We start from the raw sequence: 18361 nt of genomic DNA, 5'->3' as shown, positions 1-18361 counted from the left end.
TATATACATAGTCAGGCCTCAATATTGTATCTGACCAGGTCAAAACTCCATTTCATTTATCAGGAACCATAATAATATAAAATCATCTAATGAACTTCAAAAACGTCATCACAAGTCTTAAATAAAAATCTCAATGTGCGTGCTATACAATGCAAAATTAATACCGAGGCTTGTAGACCATACAGGCTCACATATCTGCAAAAGAAAAAAAAAAAAAAAAAGTTTCCTTTGTATGATTTTATCCGAAATTCTGCATGAAAAGCAATTTCCACCATTTCTAGATTGTGCTGGAGTAATCAAGTTTCTTTTGGTACCTGACATTTAACTTTCCTTACTATCTCCTGTCGAAAGCATATACTATTTGTCGTCGGGAAAAGATCATGAACCTATGGCACGATTTTAAAGTTATATACACTATATCTGAGCATGTGTGTCATAGATACAAACACACACACACACAAACACACACGCCTAACATATCACTCCCAAACCAAAGGACTGAAAGGCAGCAAAAACTCGTCTTATAACTATAACGGGTAGATTTCGCCAATCTTCTCTATCTTGAACTTTTAACCGATTACTTCTTAATTCATCATCTCCTACTTCACGCTTCGTAGTAATCAGCCCTGTGGGCCTGGGTCTTCCAACTAATGCCTTGTGGAGACCAAATGAACGTTTGGTGAACTAATCCTTCTGGGGGAGTGCGAAGAGCATGTCCAAACCACCTCCATCTACCCATCATCATGATTTCATCCACATATGGTACTCGAGTAATCTTTTTGTTTCATTTCTAACCATGTCCTGTCCTTTAACTCCCAATATCCTTCTGAGGGCTTTGTTCTCAAATCTACTAAATCTATTGGAGATCGTTTCATTGTCATACCATGACTCATGTCCATACAGTAACACCAATCTCACTAAACTGATATATAGTCTGATTTTTATATGTAATTTTAGGCGATTTGTCTTCCAAGTGTTACTTAACCGTTAACCTAGCCATTGTCTGATTTTTTCCCCCAAATCTTTCATTAAACTCCAATTTTAAAGACCCTGTATTAGAAATCACCGTACAGTACCTAAATATTTAAATGATTCCACGTCATTAATTCTTTCTCCTTCCAATGATATTTCAGTAACAAGCATAAGGTTAAGTTCAAGCTATTTGAGAATTGCAAAAGTTTTCTCTCCTTTAATGATAAAACTCTTGAGAAATTTCCTTTTTTTCTGGGGGTTAATGAACATCTAAACTGAAAATGAATGAAACACGGCATTTGTGATAATGAATTTTCTGCAGATTGCAGCGCTTTGCACCTACTACGTTTCTTCTAGTAGTGTGCCCACAACAACTGTGTTTTGGAGAGAGCAACGAGAACCTGGAACTTGGGGAACTAGGTATCATTCAAATTAAACATCAATGACTCCGTAGTCCTGATAATAAATACAAATATTACTGGAAAGACCTTTATCCTCTGAAGCTCTATTAAACGATGCTGTATTATATACAAAATAGCAATCTTGTTAAAAATGGTTTGATAGCTGAAATAAGCCGACGCCTGTCACTGCTGCCTACCAAACGTTGTATAGAATAGGCACGACCACAGTATGGAGAATAACAATATCAGTTATGCGAGATTGCTTCGAATTCAACTCAAAGATAAGATGTAATTTAATCAACAACAATCGAACTTCATCGTCCACATATCTAGATGAAAATTCTCTTGTCCTAGCGATCGATCAGGGATAGGCCTACACGCAAAATAACTCGGAGATCAAGAAAGATGGTTATACTGGTCAGGGTCACCCTACTAGATTGGTTTGCCGTGAGCAATCAGACAAAGTCTCTCACCAATCACCATTAATCTTGGCTGGCTGGCCAATATGATGATGAAAACTGGCCAAACCTCAGACAGGAATAAAACATGTCTGAGGCCTTTGTCCTATTGAGGATTACAGTAGAAACGGTTGCATCGTTGTTGTGTGTATATATATATATATATATATATATATATATATATATATATATAATATATATATATATATATATATATATACATCATCCGTTAATAATCTTCTGTAGGACAAAGGCCCCAGACACGTCATTTCACACGCATCTGTTTATGGTCTTTCTATACCCACAAATTTTCGTAGATTGGCAATTCATCTTCTCTTCCTTCCTCTGCTTCGTCGTAATCTCCAAGGACCATTCAGTTATTCTTGGTGTCCTTCTTTTATATGTCAGTGTGATTGTATGTCCTGTCTATGTCGATTTCTTTTTCTTATGTTGCTAGAATATCCTCAATTTTAGTTTGTTCTTGTATCCATGTTCTTTTTCTGTCTCTTAGCGTTATTCTTTCTATAACTTTCCAAGTTATAACTAGCTCATGTTCTAAGACTTTTGTCAGGCTCAAATTTCTGATGCATAAGTTAATATTGGTAGGACCATCTGATTAAATATTTTCTTTTTTAGAGAAAATGGCATTGCGTTTGTAATATTTCTTATTTTTTCCAAAACCCCTCCATCCCATCCTTATCCTTTTAATTTCGGTCTCACGTCCTGAGGGGAACACTTACTGTCTGCCTAAAGGACGTCTATTCATTAACAGTCACTAAGAGGTTCGTACAATTCTGCTTTCTCTATTCAATGTTCCATCATCTTTTGAAAGTCTTCCCATGATTTCACCAACTGGAACTATGTCCTAAGTTGTAAAGGTATTCCCCATTACTGTTAATTCCTACATTCTCGCAGTCTAACTCCTTTCTCAATTGGAATTTTCTCACCATCTTCATGCAGTTTTAGGATTACTGTATCGTTCATATAGATACCTTCAAGTGTTCTTACATAAGATTCATCTATTATTTGCCTTTGAAGGCCTTTCATTACTGCTGAAGTTTTGACAGAATCAAAAGATTTCTTAGTCTATAAATAGGCTACCATATGTAAAGGTTGGCCATACTCTTGATTTTTCCACTGGCTGGTTAAATACATGGATATGGTCAGTTGTTGAATACCCGCTTCTAAAGTCTGCCTGCTCTCTTAGTTATTTGAAGTCTAGCTGACTTCCTATTTAGCCTAATATGATCTTTATATTTTGAATAATACGGAGAGTAAACTTATTGGGCAATAATTTTTTAGGTCTTTTGTGTCTCCCTTTTTGTGAATTTGTATTATGATAAAGTTTTCCGAGCTGTAGGTTTAGAAAGCTTCTTGCAGACTTGTGTGTAAAATTCATCGAGTTTTACTGCAACAAAATCTCTTCCATTTATTATTATATCAATTATTTGGCTTTCTTCTCCTGGTGTTTTGCCTATTTCATGTTTTCTTTACTTCTGTGCATATATATATATATATATACATATATATATATATTATATATATATATATATGCATATATAGTCGTGTAATTATATAACACATAGGCCTATATATATACATATGTAAATACTTATATCATATATATATATAATATATATACATGTGTGTGTATATATATATATATATATATATATATATATATATATATATATATATATATATATATATATATAAAGTTGAGTATTTCATTTTCCATTCTATTTCAATGCTTCTTAGTCACCCTCTTGTCTTATTTATTTCTTCAATTTTCTCTATGCATTAGGTCTGGTGTTCCGCTTTTCTCAAGTTCTACTTTTTTTTTTTTTTTTTTTTTTGAGGTCAGCCTATCATATTTCTCATTTCTGATCAAGATACTAATTTTTGGCACCATTGTTCAATTAGTTCGAAGTGCATATTTCATAAGATTTTTCATAATTCTGACAATCCTTTACATTCAAATCTTCCCTAACAGTACCTTCCAGTTCGTAACACTAGGCATGCAGTTAATTCTATTAGTCATGCCTTCTCCATCATGAAGCTCAATACTACACAGTATTATAGAAGTTTTATTCCAGCTGTGACCAATTTGTGGAATGATCTTCCCAATTAGGTGGTTGAATCTATAGAACTTCAAAAGTTCAAACTTGCAGGAAATGCTTTTATGTCGAACAGGTTGACTTAGGTCATTTTTATAGTTTATATATAAGTTCTGTTTTAATGTTGTTACTGTTCATAAAATATGTTAATTGTTCATAAATTCTGATAAAATTTATTCATTTTCTTTCCTCACACGGTTATTTTTCCCTGTTGGAACCCTTGGGCTTATAGCATTCTGCTTTCCCAACTAGGGTTTTAGCTTAGCTAGTAATAATAATATAGAAATAGAAGAAGAGAAAGTAGACGATGATGACATTGGTCTCGAATTTAATAGACAGAAAAATGACAGCAACTATTAAGGAAATAAACAATAGTAAAGCTTCCGGACCAGATAATATTCAAGTATATATCTTAAAACAACAAAGCTTAATTAGTCACGTATAAAATTATTGCTTAAGATATTATCATGGAGGTTAAAATCAAAAGCTTGAGAATATGTTGGAACCTAGGAGGATTAATACTTATTTTTCCTCCAAGGCTGGAACGGACCAATTTGGATTTAGATCAGGATATGGAACACGAGAGGCAGTTGGCTGTATGGGGATGATGCAAGAAAAAGTTCTAAATGTTAATGTGGAACTGTTTGTTTGTTTCAATGACTTTGAGAAAGCATTTGGTAAGGTTCAGTGAACATTATTACTGGAATGTTTAAAAATACATATCCAGAGATTGGAGAGAGAAAATAAAGAATTTATATATACATCAAACAGACCACTACCTATTGCAGGTGAAGATTCTAATCCTGGAACTGTTGGAGGAGGAGTCAGACAGGGATGTTCCCTGTCACCAATTCTGTTTAACATATCTGCTGAAGAAATGATGAAAAAGTCACTGAAAGATGGTATTAAGTCGGGAGGAGAAATAGTGAACACTATAAGGTTCGCTGATGACAAGGAAGTTGTCTGTAGCACAGAAGAGGGTTTACAGAAGATGATGAATAAGAGAAACAGAACAGTAGAGAAGTATGGAATGAAAATAAATACACCTAAAACCAAGGAAATGAAAATTGCAAGACAAGACCTCCAATAAACATACAGATTGGAGACTTAGTTGTGGAAGAAGTCAGTCAATTCAAGTACTTGGGAAGTATTATAAAACAAGAAGGAAACTACAGTAAAGAAAATAAGAGCAAAATAGCCTAAGGTGAGGTAGCTCTTGAGAGAGAGAGAGAGAGAGAGAGAGAGAGAGAGAGAGAGAGAGAGAGAGAGAGAGAGAGAGAGAGAGAGAGAGAGAGACGAACATTAACGGGGAAACTGAAAATGGAACTGAAGAAAAGATTTGAACGTGGACTATAAAAGCATCAGAATAGAAACATCTGGAAGCAATTAAAATGGAAATTTGGAGGAGGATGCTGAAAATAAATTGGAGAGAACACAAGGTAAATGAAGAAGTACTAAGAATAGTTGAAGAAGAGAGAACCCTAATTACAACAATAAAGTGAAGGCAGAAAATCTGGATAGGACACATTTTAAGAGGAGCTGGGATACTGAAGGACATTATCGAAAGTAGATGTGATGACCGGAAAGGAGGGAGAAGATACCAAGAGCTAAAAGAGATGGCCATGAATAGAGAATTGTGGAGGGTGACTTATCCATGAAAACATATTTGAAACTATAGTAGTAAATATGTTTTTTATAATACATATACATATATTATATACAGGTATATAACATACATAAATATTTCACCATCATCTCCAACTACGCCTATTGACGCAAAGGGCCTCGGTTAGATTACGCCAGTTGTCTCTATCTTGAGCTTTTATTATAAATATTTATATATAAATATGCTTTAACAGCCAAGAATGTTATCGCAAGCATTGTTAGATGAGAAATTTGAAATAGAATGTTTTGATCACAAAATTAGTAGGCATCCTGAGTTACATTAAAACTTCCCATGGATGAATTAGGACCAGAATTCATACCTTAAAATCCAATCCAATAAAAAGACATGTTAGTCGCAATCAAACCAATATACAGTAGACAAAATTTAGCAGAGAAAAAGTAGGGTTCACCTTTTTAATTTCACACCTGAATATTTTTTCTCAGACGTTTCAACAAGTCAAACACATATACGTAAGTGTCAATAACAAAGATTAGCATAAGTAGCAAGTCAATGTCGGGTATGAGTATGACCTTTGTGAGCAACAATAATGTACCTAATTCTCTAAAGGTAGATGTCTGGGGGGGGGGGGGGTCCCTTTGTTTAATTACAGAGTCACTTGAGACCCATAAAATAATGTTCTATGTGGTTGCGATCTGGGCTCAATGCAGGCTGTTTTAGAACATTCACATCTTGTCGTTGAACGTAAGTGGTCATCATACATGCTTGATAGGAAGGGGCACTTAACAATCAAAATAAATATTCTCCACATAACCTAACCATTGTCAGATTTGCTATTTTCAATTTTTCATTGAATTCCAATTCTAAAGACCCTGTATCAGAGATCATAGTTTCTAAGTGATTCTACCTAACTGATACTTCCTCCTTCCTATGATATTTCAGCTTCCATTGCATATGCAGTTCTCAGCTCTCTTTCTTATATTTATCATAAGCCCAACCTCATGTGACACTTCATGCATTCTGGTAAGCAAGCATTGCAAATCCTGTGGTGATCTGCTAATAAGAATAGCGTCATCAGCATACTCTAGGTCAGTCAATTTCCCATTACCAATCCAGTCTAATCCTTACCCCCATCCCCAACTGTTCAAGGCGTAACAAAATCAATGGTGAAGATGAAAACATAGGTGACATCATATTCCCTTGAAGTACTCTATTGTTCACTGGAAATTCGTTTAATAGGACTCCACTAACATTAACTTTGCACTTGCAATATTCGTGAACAGACTTAAATCAAATTTACATATTTAATAGGAATTCCACAATAACTCAGAACTATCAACAAAATTGACAAGTGCACACTATCGAAGGTTTTTCCATAGTCCACAAATGCCATCAAAAGTGGATTTCTATATTTAACATATTGCAGTACATGTCTTAAAATGAAAATTTATTTAGTACAACTTCTATCTTTTCTAGATCCTCCTTGTTCATCTCTCAGCTTTTCCTCAATCTTTCTCTCTAGTCTCCTTAGAGTAAAGAATATTTACAAGCAGGAATTTTCTCATTTTAACTACACTAAAATATACAGCTTGAAATTAAGGATAAAGTTTTTTCAATGAAATAATCAACTTGAAAGTGAACAAATGTATTGAAAATAATTTCTTTCTCTACATACTAAAAACTGAAGACAAGAAAACTTCACCAAATAGGTCTAAATTCCATTTTTATGATACACACCAATAATATCTTCTATCAACAATAACTCATTTTCCAAAAGTTTTCTTCAAAATTCTATTGCACATACCTAATTTCTTGATTTCTACAATAAATTCAATTCTTTTCATTAACCTGTATAAAAATACATGGAAGAAATTTCTTTTACTTGTGTTGAATATAATTGATTTTTATGGTCATTCTAGGATTCTAAACAATATAGCCCTATCAGAAGTTCAAAGTTGAGAAGTTGTGACGATAAAATAAATAATTAAAAGTAAATTAAATGATGACTCAACTAAATGCCCATTCCTCGAAATAATATTATCAAAACCGTAACTGAAAGCAAAATCGATAAATGTTTTATGGTTTTTAAGGAGTTCAAATTTCAATGCAAACTTTATAATTATTTCTACTAATCTCGAGAACCTTTTATTAATCCACAAAAAAAATTTAACACATCCAAATTAAGAAACGTTTGAGAGAGAGAGAGAGAGAGAGAGAGAGAGAGAGAGAGAGAGAGAGAGAGAGAGAGAGAGAGAGAGAGAGAGAGAGAGAGAGTTTTACACAAGGTGAAAAGTAATTTGTAAGTGATTTAAAGACCAAGTTGATTTCACAAATATTCCTGAAGGATGCTGTGCGAGCTCAATGTAAAATCTATATACCTTCGAAAAAAAAAAAAAGTATAAGTGATCCACAAGAAGATGCCAGTGAAGGATTAATGTACAATGTAAGATATGAAATGCATTACTCATATGATTGGTCTTAGTTATTCGATTTCATTGCAAACTTTAAAATTATTTCTGAATGGCTCTTTTCTCACTTTTATAAGTTCACTTACATTTTTAACCCATCCAAATCAGGCTAATCTTTTCTATAAGTAGCAATAGCTCCAAATGTTAATATAGGATTTTTACATGATTCTATCAACTATATTTCATTACTTGACTCCTAAACTTGGATCATTTCATTGTTTTAGTGTCCTTTCACCATTTTAATAATAAATTAGATATATCTATTTTTAATCAGGGACATCTACATTCAAGTACAAAAAATTAGTAATAACCAAAACAATTTTTAAAAACATAATAAATTTAAAGACGAATATATTCAGGGTAATAATTCTCACTATACATGCTTTTCATCTTATAAAATAGTGTCTATATTGAATAGTCAATTTAAAATTAATTAGAAATGGCTATGGGGTTAGAATTTTTCCTGAAATTAATATTCAGGAAAAATATTTTATCATAATCTTTACAATCAAAACGGCTTTTCACCTGTATGGATTCTCATATGTGTGTTTAAAGTACCTCTCTCAGAAAATCTTTTGCTGCAATCTTTACATTCAAAAGGCTTTTCACCTGTATGGATTCTCATATGTATTTTCAAACCATCTCTCCAAGAAAATCTTTTGCCGCAATCTTTACATTCAAACGGCTTTTCACCTGTATGGATTCTCATATGACTGCTCAGATGACCTCCCAGAGTAAATCTTTTGCCGCAATCTTTACATTCAAAAGGCTTTTCACCTGTATGGATTCTCATATGTTTGTCTAAATCATCTCTCCGAGTAAATCTTTTGCCGCAATCTTTACATTCAAACGGCTTTTCACCTGTATGGATTCTCATATGTTTGTTTAAAGTACCTCTCTCAGAAAATCTTTTGCCGCAATCTTTACATTAAAAAGGCTTTTCACCTGTATGGATTCTCATATGTGTGTTTAAATTACTTCTCACAGTGAATCTTTTGCCGCAATCTTTACATTCAAAAGGCTTTTCACCTGTATGGATTCTCATATGTGTGTTTAAATTACCTCTCTCAGAAAATCTTTTGCCGCAATCTTTACATTCAAAAGGCTTTTCACCTGTATGGATTCTCATATGTATTTTCAAAACATCTCTCCGAGAAAATCTTTTGCCGCAATCTTTACATTCAAAAGGCTTTTCACCTGTATGGATTCTCATATGTTTCTCTAAATCACCTCTCTGAGTAAATCTTTTGCCGCAATCTTTACATTCAAAAGGCTTTTCACCTGTAGGGATTCTCATATGTTTGTCTAAATCGTCTCTCCGCGTAAATCTTTTGCCGCAATCTTTACATTCAAACGGCTTTTCACCTGTATGGATTCTCATATGTCTGTTTAAATCACCTCTGTCACTAAATCTTTCGCCGCAATCTTTACATTCAAAAGGCTTTTCACCTGTATGGATTCTCATATGTGTGTTTAAATTACTTCTCACAGTGAATCTTTTGCCGCAATCTTTACATTCAAACGGCTTTTCACCTGTATGGATTCTCATATGTTTGTCTAAATCACCTCTATGAGTACATCTTTGGCCGCAATCTTTACATTCAAAAGGCTTTTCACCTGTATGGATTCTCATATGTTTGTTTAAATTACTTCTCACAGTAAATCTTTTGCCGCAATCTTTACATTCAAACGGCTTTTCACCTGTATGGATTCTCATATGTTTGTCTAAATAACCTCTCTCAGAAAATCTTTTGCCGCAATCTTTACATTCAAAAGGCTTTTCACCTGTATGGATTCTCATATGGTTGTTCAAATGACCTCTCCGAGAACATATTTGGCCAAAATCATTACACTTAAATGGCATTTTGTCCTTTGATGCCAATGACTTCTCACTTTGTATATATTCACAAGGTTCTGAAAGGGTATTTTTGAAATTCCCATGTTCGGTAGATGTTTCTTTTAAGACAGTAGAGTCCTCACGTCTAGAAAGAAATACATTTGAGAATTTATCTTCCTTTTCTTGAGGGATGAAAATAAGGGAGCTCATTTCCTTGGATTCAGGTTGACATAACTTTCCATTGATGTCTAATAAACTCTGGTCTGCTGGAGGCGATTGAAAGATGCCAACCTCAACATTTTCATCTGAATATCTACTTTCAGTCTGTGCTATTTTAGAATTTTCATAATTAACATTTTCATTCCCATTGAAGCGTTTGTAAATCTTGTTTGACTGACAACGCTTCATGGAATGAAGGTTTTGGCAGGACGATAAATCAGCACACCAACCATGTTCCCTACCTGTAAGAACAATACACATAAAAACCTCTAGTAAAATTATATGTAATTTAAGATAGAAAAGGAAAGGAAACATTCACATCAAAATATATTAAAATGAATTAATGGAAAAAAAATATCCAAAATAGTCACTGAAATGATGATGGATATTTCAAACAGGTTTGATGAATGGGAGAGAGGAAGCGTTATACCGATAGAGGCTCCACAGCTAAGTTTCGGTTTAGCCACAAAGACACATTAAAGAAGGTAAAAATAGTATGTCGTTAATCACCTCAATTGGCCATTAATCATAATATTTACAGTATCAGATATCAGAGAATTCATAAATAAGACAAATTATAAAGAATCATATCCCAAGTCCAAAAATTATTATAATAAAAAATTACATTTGAAAAAAATGGTCTCAACTATATGATTATAGCGAATTCGATTTGAAAATAACTATATTTCTACTATTGTAGAGAACTTTAGTATAATATGAAATGAGGACGCCTTACCAACACTGGGTTGTGCAAAAGTTAAGTGGATGGTTAAAAATGTGGGAAAAAATGTGTTGCTGCTCAACTTTCTCTATATTTAATTCATTGTTTACTTCAAGAAAAACCTGCATTGCATGCCACTGAAATCTTTTTACGCGTGATGAATGTCTCATTATTCAATGAATTTTGAGTATTTGATAAAAAATATACATTTATACCCGATCTTGTTAGATTTATGTACTTGTGTGACATTATTATTGCAACTTCTTGTTTAGCAATCGTGTTGGAAACAATGAGTTTTTAATGACTTTCTTAAATTGAGCATTAAAATTAAGGTGAGGTTAGTTCAGGGTAAAAACAATGCGAAACTAATATTAGCTAAGGGACGGCTTCAGACAGTTCAAGGGTAGGCGATAATGAAGGGTCTTTGTTCCTTAGTCGAAGACAACCAATGCATCTGATAGGTTAATATGCTTTAGTACGGTATTTGTTTGATGGATAAAATTAAATAATGTACTGTACTCTCAATCACTATAGCTTAAATAGATGAAAAAGATTTAGGAAATTTTTAATGTGTTTAACCTCTGACATGAAATTAAATCATATATAATATATGGAATACAATACCAAATAGATAATGAAACATCCATTAGGAAGATCTTCTGCCTTTACTTCATGGCACTCTCAATCTTCATATTGCAATATATATATATATATATATATATATATATATATATATATATATATATATATATATATATAATATATATAATATATATATATATATATATATATATATATATATATATATACATACATATATATAAAATGTATATACATAGTCAGGCCTCAATATTGTATCTGACCAGGTCAAAACTCCATTTCATTTATCAGAAACCATAATAATATAAAATCATCTAATGAACTTCAAAAACGTCATCACAACAGTCTTAAATAAAAATCTCAATGTGCGTGCTATACAATGCAAAATTAATACCAAGGCTTGTAGACCATACAGGCTCAAACATCTGACTCCACCCCCCCCCAAAAAAAAAAAAATCCTTTGTATGATTTTATCCTAAATTCAGCATAAAAAGCAATTTCCACCATTGCTAGATTGTCCTGGAGTAATCAAGTTTCTTTTGGTACCTGACATTTAACTTTCCTTACTATCTCCTGTCGAAAGCATATACTATTTGTCGTCGGGAAAAAATCATGAACCTATGGAACGATTTTCAAGTTATATACACTATAACTGAGCATGTGTGTCATAGATACAAACACACACACACACACGCCTAACAGATCACTCACAAACCAAAGGACCGAAAGGCAGCAGAAACTCGTCCTATAACTATAAAGGTTAGATTTCGCCAATCTTCTCTATCTTGAGCTTTTAACCGAATACTTCTTAATTCATCATCTCCTACTTCATGCTTCGTAGTAATCAGTCCTGTAGGCCTGGGTCTTCCAACTAATGCCTTGTGGAGACCAAATGAACGTTTGGCGAACTAATCCTTCTTGGGGAGTGCGAAGAGCATGTCCAAACCATCTCCATCTACCCATCATCATGATTTCATCCACAAATGGTACTCGAGTAATCTTCCTTAGTTTCATTTCTAACCCTGTCCTGTCCTTTAACTCTCAATATCCTTCTGAGGGCTTTGTTCTCAAATCTACTAATTCTATTGGAGATTGTTTCATTGTCATACCATGACTCATGTCCATACAGTAACACCAATCTCACTAAACTGATATATAGCCTGTTTTTTATATGTAATTTTAGGCGATTTGACTTCCAAGTGTTACTTAACCGTTAACCTAGCCATTGTCTGATTTCCCCCCCCCCCCCAAATCTTTCATTAAACTCCAATTTTAAATACCCTGTATTAGAGATCACAGTACAGTACCTAAATATTTAAATGATTCCACCTCATTAATTCTTTCTCCTTCCAATAATATTTCAGTAACAAGCATAAGGTAAAGTTCAAGCTATTTGAGGATTGCAAAAGTTTTCTCTCCAATAATGATAAAATTCTTGAGAAATTTCCTTTTTTCTGGGGGTTAATGAACGACATCTAAACTGAAAATGAATGAAACACGGCATTTGTGATAATGAATTTTCTGCAGATTGCAGCGCTTTGCACCTACTACGTTTCTTCTAGTAGTGTGCCCACAACAACTGTGTTTTGGAGAGTGCAACGAGAACCTGGAACTTGGGGAATTTTACGATGAGAATCCTAGGTATCATTCAAATTAAACATCAATGACACCGTAGTCCTGATAATAAATACAAATATTACTGGAAAGACCTTTATCCTCTGAAGCTCTATTAAACGATACTATATTATATACAAAATATCAATCTTGTTAAAAATGGTTTGATAGCTGAAATTAGCCGACGCCTGTCACTGCTGCCCACCAAACGTTGTATAGAATAGGCACGACGCCACGACCACAGTATGGAGAATAACAATATCAGTTATGCAAGATTGCTCCGAATTCAACTCAGAGATAAGATGTAATTTAATCAACAACAATCGAACTTCATCGTCCACATATCTAGATGAAAATTCTCTTGTCCTAGCGATCGATCATGGATAGGCCTACACGCAAAATAACTCAAGAGATCAAAAGAGATGGTTATATTGGTTTGCCGTGAGCGATTAGACAAAGTCTCTCACCAATCACCATTCATCTTGGCTAGCTGGCCAATATGATGATGAAAACTGGCCAAACCTCAGACAGGAATAAAACATGTCTGAAGCTTTTGTCCTATTGAGGACTACAGTAGAAACGGTTGCATCGTTGTTGTTGTTGTGTGTGTGTGTGCGTGTATATATATATATATATATATATATATATATATATATATATATATATAGATATATATATATAGATATATATATATATAGATATATATATATAGATATATATATATATATATATATATATATATATATATATATATATATATATATATATAGATATATATATATAGATATATATATAGATATATATATATATAGATATATATATATAGATATATATAGATATATATATATATATAGATATATATATATATATAGAGATATATATATAGATATATATATATATATATATATATATAAATATATACACACACACACACATCATCCGTTAATAATCTTCTGTAGGACAAAGGCCCCAGACACGTCATTTCACACGCATCTGTTTATGGTCTTTCTACACCCACAAATTTTCGTAGATTGGCAATTCATCTTCTCTTCCTTCCTCTGCTTCGTCGTAATCTCCAAGGACCATTCAGTTATTCTTGGTATCCTTCTTTTATATGTCAGTCTGATCGTATGTCCTGCCTATGTCGATTTCTTTTTCTTATATGTTGCTAGCATATCCTCAATTTCTTTTTCTGTCTTTTAGGGTTATTTTTTCTATAACTTTCCGAGTCATAACTAGCTCATGTTCTAGACTTTTGTCAGGCTCAAATTTCTGATGCATAAATTAATATTGGTAGGACCATCTGATTAAATATTTTCTTTTTTAGAGAAAGTGGCGTTTCGTTTGTCATATTTCTTATTTTTTCCAAAAGCCCTACATCCCATCCTTATCCTTTTAATTTCGGTCTCACGTCCTGAGGGGAACACTTACTGTCTGCCTAAAGGACGTCTATTCATTAACAGTCACTAAGAGGTTCGTCCGTTATCCTTATTTTGCTGTCTCTGCATTTTCATTGAACAATAGTTAGTTTTACTCATTTTCAGTCGTACAATTCTGCTTTCTCTATTCAATATTCCATCACCTTTTGAAAGTCTTCCCATGATTTCACCAACTAGAACTATGTCCTAAGTTGTAAAGGTATTCCCCATTAATGTTAATTCCTACATTCTCGCAGTCTAACTCCTTTCTCAATTGGAATTTTCTCACAATCTTCATGCGGTTTTAGGATACTGTATCGTTCATATAAATACCTTTAAGTGTTCTTACATAAGATTCATCTTTTATTTGTCTTTGAAGGCCTTTCATTACTGGTGAAGTTTTGACAGAATCGAAAGATTTCTTAATCTATAAATACCATATGTAAAGGTTTGCCATACTCTTGATTTTTCCACTGGCTGGTCAATACATGGATATGGTCAGTTGTTGAATACCCGCTTCTAAAGTCTGCCTGCTCTCTTAGTTAATTAAAGTCTAGCTGACTTCCTATTTGGCCTAATATGATCTTTATATTTTGAATAATACGGAGAGTAAACTTATTGGGCGATAATTTTTTAGGTCTTTTGTATCTCCCTTTTTGTGAATTTGTATTATGATAAAGTTTTCCGAGTTGTAGGTTTAGAAAGCTTCTTGCAGACTTGTGTGTAAAATTCATCGAGTTTTACTGTAACGAAATCTCTTCCATTTATTATTATATCAATTATTTGGCTTTCTTCTCCTGGTGTTTTGCCTATTTCATGTTTCCTTTACTTCTGTGTATATATATATATATATATATATATATATATATATATATATATATATATATATATATATATATATAGTCGTGTAATTATATAACATATAGGCCTGTATATATACATATGTAAATACTTATATTTTATATATATATATATATATATATATATATATATATATATATATATATATATATATATATATATATATATATATATATATATATATATAATGTTGAGTATTTCATTTTCCATTCTATTTCAATGCTTCTCAGTCACCCTCTTGTCTTATTTATTTCTTTCATTTTCTCTATGCATTAAGGTCTGGTGTTCCAATTTTTTCAGGTTCTACTTTTTTTTTTTTTTTAGGTCAGCCTATCAAATTTCTCATTTCTGACCAAGATGCTAATTTTTGGCCCCATCGTTCAATTAGTTCGAAGTGCATGTTTCATAAGATTTTTCATAATTCTGACCATCCTTTACATCCAAATCTTCCCCAACAGTACCTTCCAGTTCGTAACACTAGGCATGCAGTTAATTCTATTAGTCAGGCCTTCTCCATCATGAACCTCAATACTACACAGTATTCTAGAAGTTTTATTCCAGCTGTGACCAATTTGTGGAATGATCTTCACAATTAGGTGGTTGAATCTATAGAACTACAAAAGTTCAAACTTGCAGGAAATGTTTTTATATCGAACAGGTTGACTTGGGTCTTTTATAGTTTATATATAAGTTCTGTTTTAATGTTGTTACTGTTCATAAAATATGTTAATTGTCATAAATTCTGATATAGTTTATTTATTATCTTTCCTCACTCTGTTATTTTTCCCTGCTGGAGTCCTTGGGCTTATAGCATTCTGCTTTTCCAACTAGGGCTGTAGCTTAGCTAGTAATAATAATATAGAAATAGAAGAAGAGAAAGTAGACGATAATGACATTGGTCTTTGACCGTGTTAATCATGAGGCCCTTGTTTTCAAACTGAAACAGTTGGGAGTGGGTGGGTTGTTTCTTAGCATTATTATTGATTTTTTAAGTAATAGATCTCAAAGAGTTGTTGTTGATGGGCACCATAGTGATTATAGGAATGTGATATCCGGTGTTCCACAGGGTAGTGTTCTAGGCCCATTACTTTTCATACTATATACACATGACATGTGGTTTGGCCTAGAAAACAAGCTTGTTGCATATGCAGATGATGCTACTCTCTTTGCATCAATTCCATCCCCTGAATGTAGATCTAGGGTTGGTGAATCCCTTAATAGAGATTTAGATAGAATTAGTGCATGGTGCAAATTATGGGGTATGAAGTTGAATCCTAACAAAACTCAAAGTATGATTGTAAGTAGGTCAAGGACGGTGGCTCCTCAACATCCGGATCTCAGTATTGATAATGTTTCTTTAAATATGTATGACTCTTTCAAAATTTTAGGTGTGATTCTCGACAGTAAATTTACTTTTGAGAAACATATAAGGTCTGTGTCTTCTTCAATTGCACAAAAAATAGGCTTATTGAGAAAGTCTTTCAAGATTTTCGGTGATCAATCTATTCTGAAGAAGTGTTTTAATTCTTTCATTCTACCTTGTTTTGAGTATTGTTCTCCTGTTTGGTCTTCAGCTGCTGATTCTCATCTTAATTTGTTGGACAGAAACTTACGGTCTATTAAATTTCTTATTCCTGATCTAGATATTAATCTCTGGCACCGTCGTTCAATTAGTTCATTATGCATGTTGCATAAGATTTTTCATAACTCTGACCATCCTTTACATTCAGATCTCCCTGGACAATTCTATCCTGTTCGTAATACTAGGCAGGCAGTTAATTCTAATAGCCAGGCCTTCTCCATCACGAGACTCGATACTACGCAGTACGCTAGAAGTTTTATTCCAGCTGTTACCAAGTTGTGGAATGATCTTCCTAATCGGGTGGTTGAATCAGTAGAACTTCAAAAGTTCAAAGTTGGAGCAAATGCTTTTTTGTTGACCAGGCGGACATGAGTCTTTTTATAGTTTATTTATGACATATTTGTTTTTGATGCTGTTAATAGTTTATATATGACATGTCTGTTTTGACGTTGTTACTGTTTTTAAAATGATTTATTGTTAATTTGTTCTCTTCATTTATTTATTTCCTTATTTCTTTTCCTCACTGGGCTATTTTTCCCTGTTGGAACCCCTGGGCTTATAGCATCTTGCTTTTCCAACTAGGGTTGTAGCTTGGATAGTAATAATAATAATAATAATAATAGCTCCGAATGTTAATATAGGATTTTTACATGATTCTATCAACTATATTTCATTACTTGACTACTAAACTTGAATCATTTCATTGTTTTAGTGTCCTTCCACCATTTTAATAATAAATTAGATATATCTATTTTTAATCAGGGACATCTACATTCAAGTACAAAAAATTAGTAATAACCAAAACAATTTTTAAAAACATAATAAATTTAAAGACGAATATATTCAGGGTAATAATTCTCACTATACATGCTTTTCATCTTCAAAAGGCTTTTCACCTGTATGGATTCTCATATGATTGTCTAAATCACATCTCTTAGTAAATCTTTTGCCGCAATCTTTACATTCAAAAGGCTTTTCACCTGTATGGATTCTCATATGTTTGTCTAAATCACATCTCTTAGTAAATCTTTTGCCGCAATCTTTACATTCAAAAGGCTTTTCACCTGTATGGATTCTCATATGTTTGTCTAAATTACATCTCTGAGTAAATCTTTTGCCGCAATCTTTACATTCAAAAGGCTTTTCACCTGTATGGATTCTCATATGTTTGTCTAAAGCACCTCTCTGAGTAGATCTTTTGCCGCAATCTTTACATTCAAAAGGCTTTTCACCTGTATGGATTCTCATATGATTGTTCAAAGTACCTCTCTCAAAAAATCTTTTGCCGCAATCTTTACATTCAAAAGGCTTTTCACCTGTATGGATTCTCATATGATTGTTCAAAGTACCTCTCTGAGAAAATCTTTTGCCGCAATCTTTACATTCAAACGGCTTTTCACCTGTATGGATTCTCATATGTCTGTTTAAATGACTTCTCTCAGAAAATCTTTTGCCGCAATCTTTACATT

At 33.0% G+C, this 18361-nt stretch overlaps 2 protein-coding genes across 2 annotated transcripts in view; both read right to left on the bottom strand.

Annotated features, from left to right (window-relative positions):
- Nucleotides 1–7771: 7771 nt before the first annotated feature.
- Nucleotides 7772–18361, bottom strand: part of LOC137623044 (histone-lysine N-methyltransferase PRDM9-like) — a 212706-nt gene continuing 202116 nt past the window's right edge. Inside the window, 1 exon segment of the mRNA XM_068353678.1 lies at nucleotides 7772–10338. Within this exon segment, the coding sequence (XP_068209779.1) occupies nucleotides 8549–10338 (1790 nt within the window). The 3' untranslated portion in view covers nucleotides 7772–8548.
- LOC137623045 (zinc finger protein 420-like) overlaps nucleotides 17612–18361 on the bottom strand; it is a 17551-nt gene continuing 16801 nt past the window's right edge. The window contains 1 exon segment of the mRNA XM_068353679.1: nucleotides 17612–18361. This exon segment is cut by the window's right edge and continues 157 nt beyond it. Coding sequence (XP_068209780.1) covers nucleotides 17754–18361 — 608 coding nt within the window. The 3' untranslated portion in view covers nucleotides 17612–17753.

Source organism: Palaemon carinicauda, chromosome 30, assembly GCF_036898095.1.
Source record: "Palaemon carinicauda isolate YSFRI2023 chromosome 30, ASM3689809v2, whole genome shotgun sequence".
NCBI lineage: Eukaryota > Metazoa > Arthropoda > Malacostraca > Decapoda > Palaemonidae > Palaemon > Palaemon carinicauda.
This window is presented reverse-complemented; position numbering and strand designations above follow the sequence as displayed.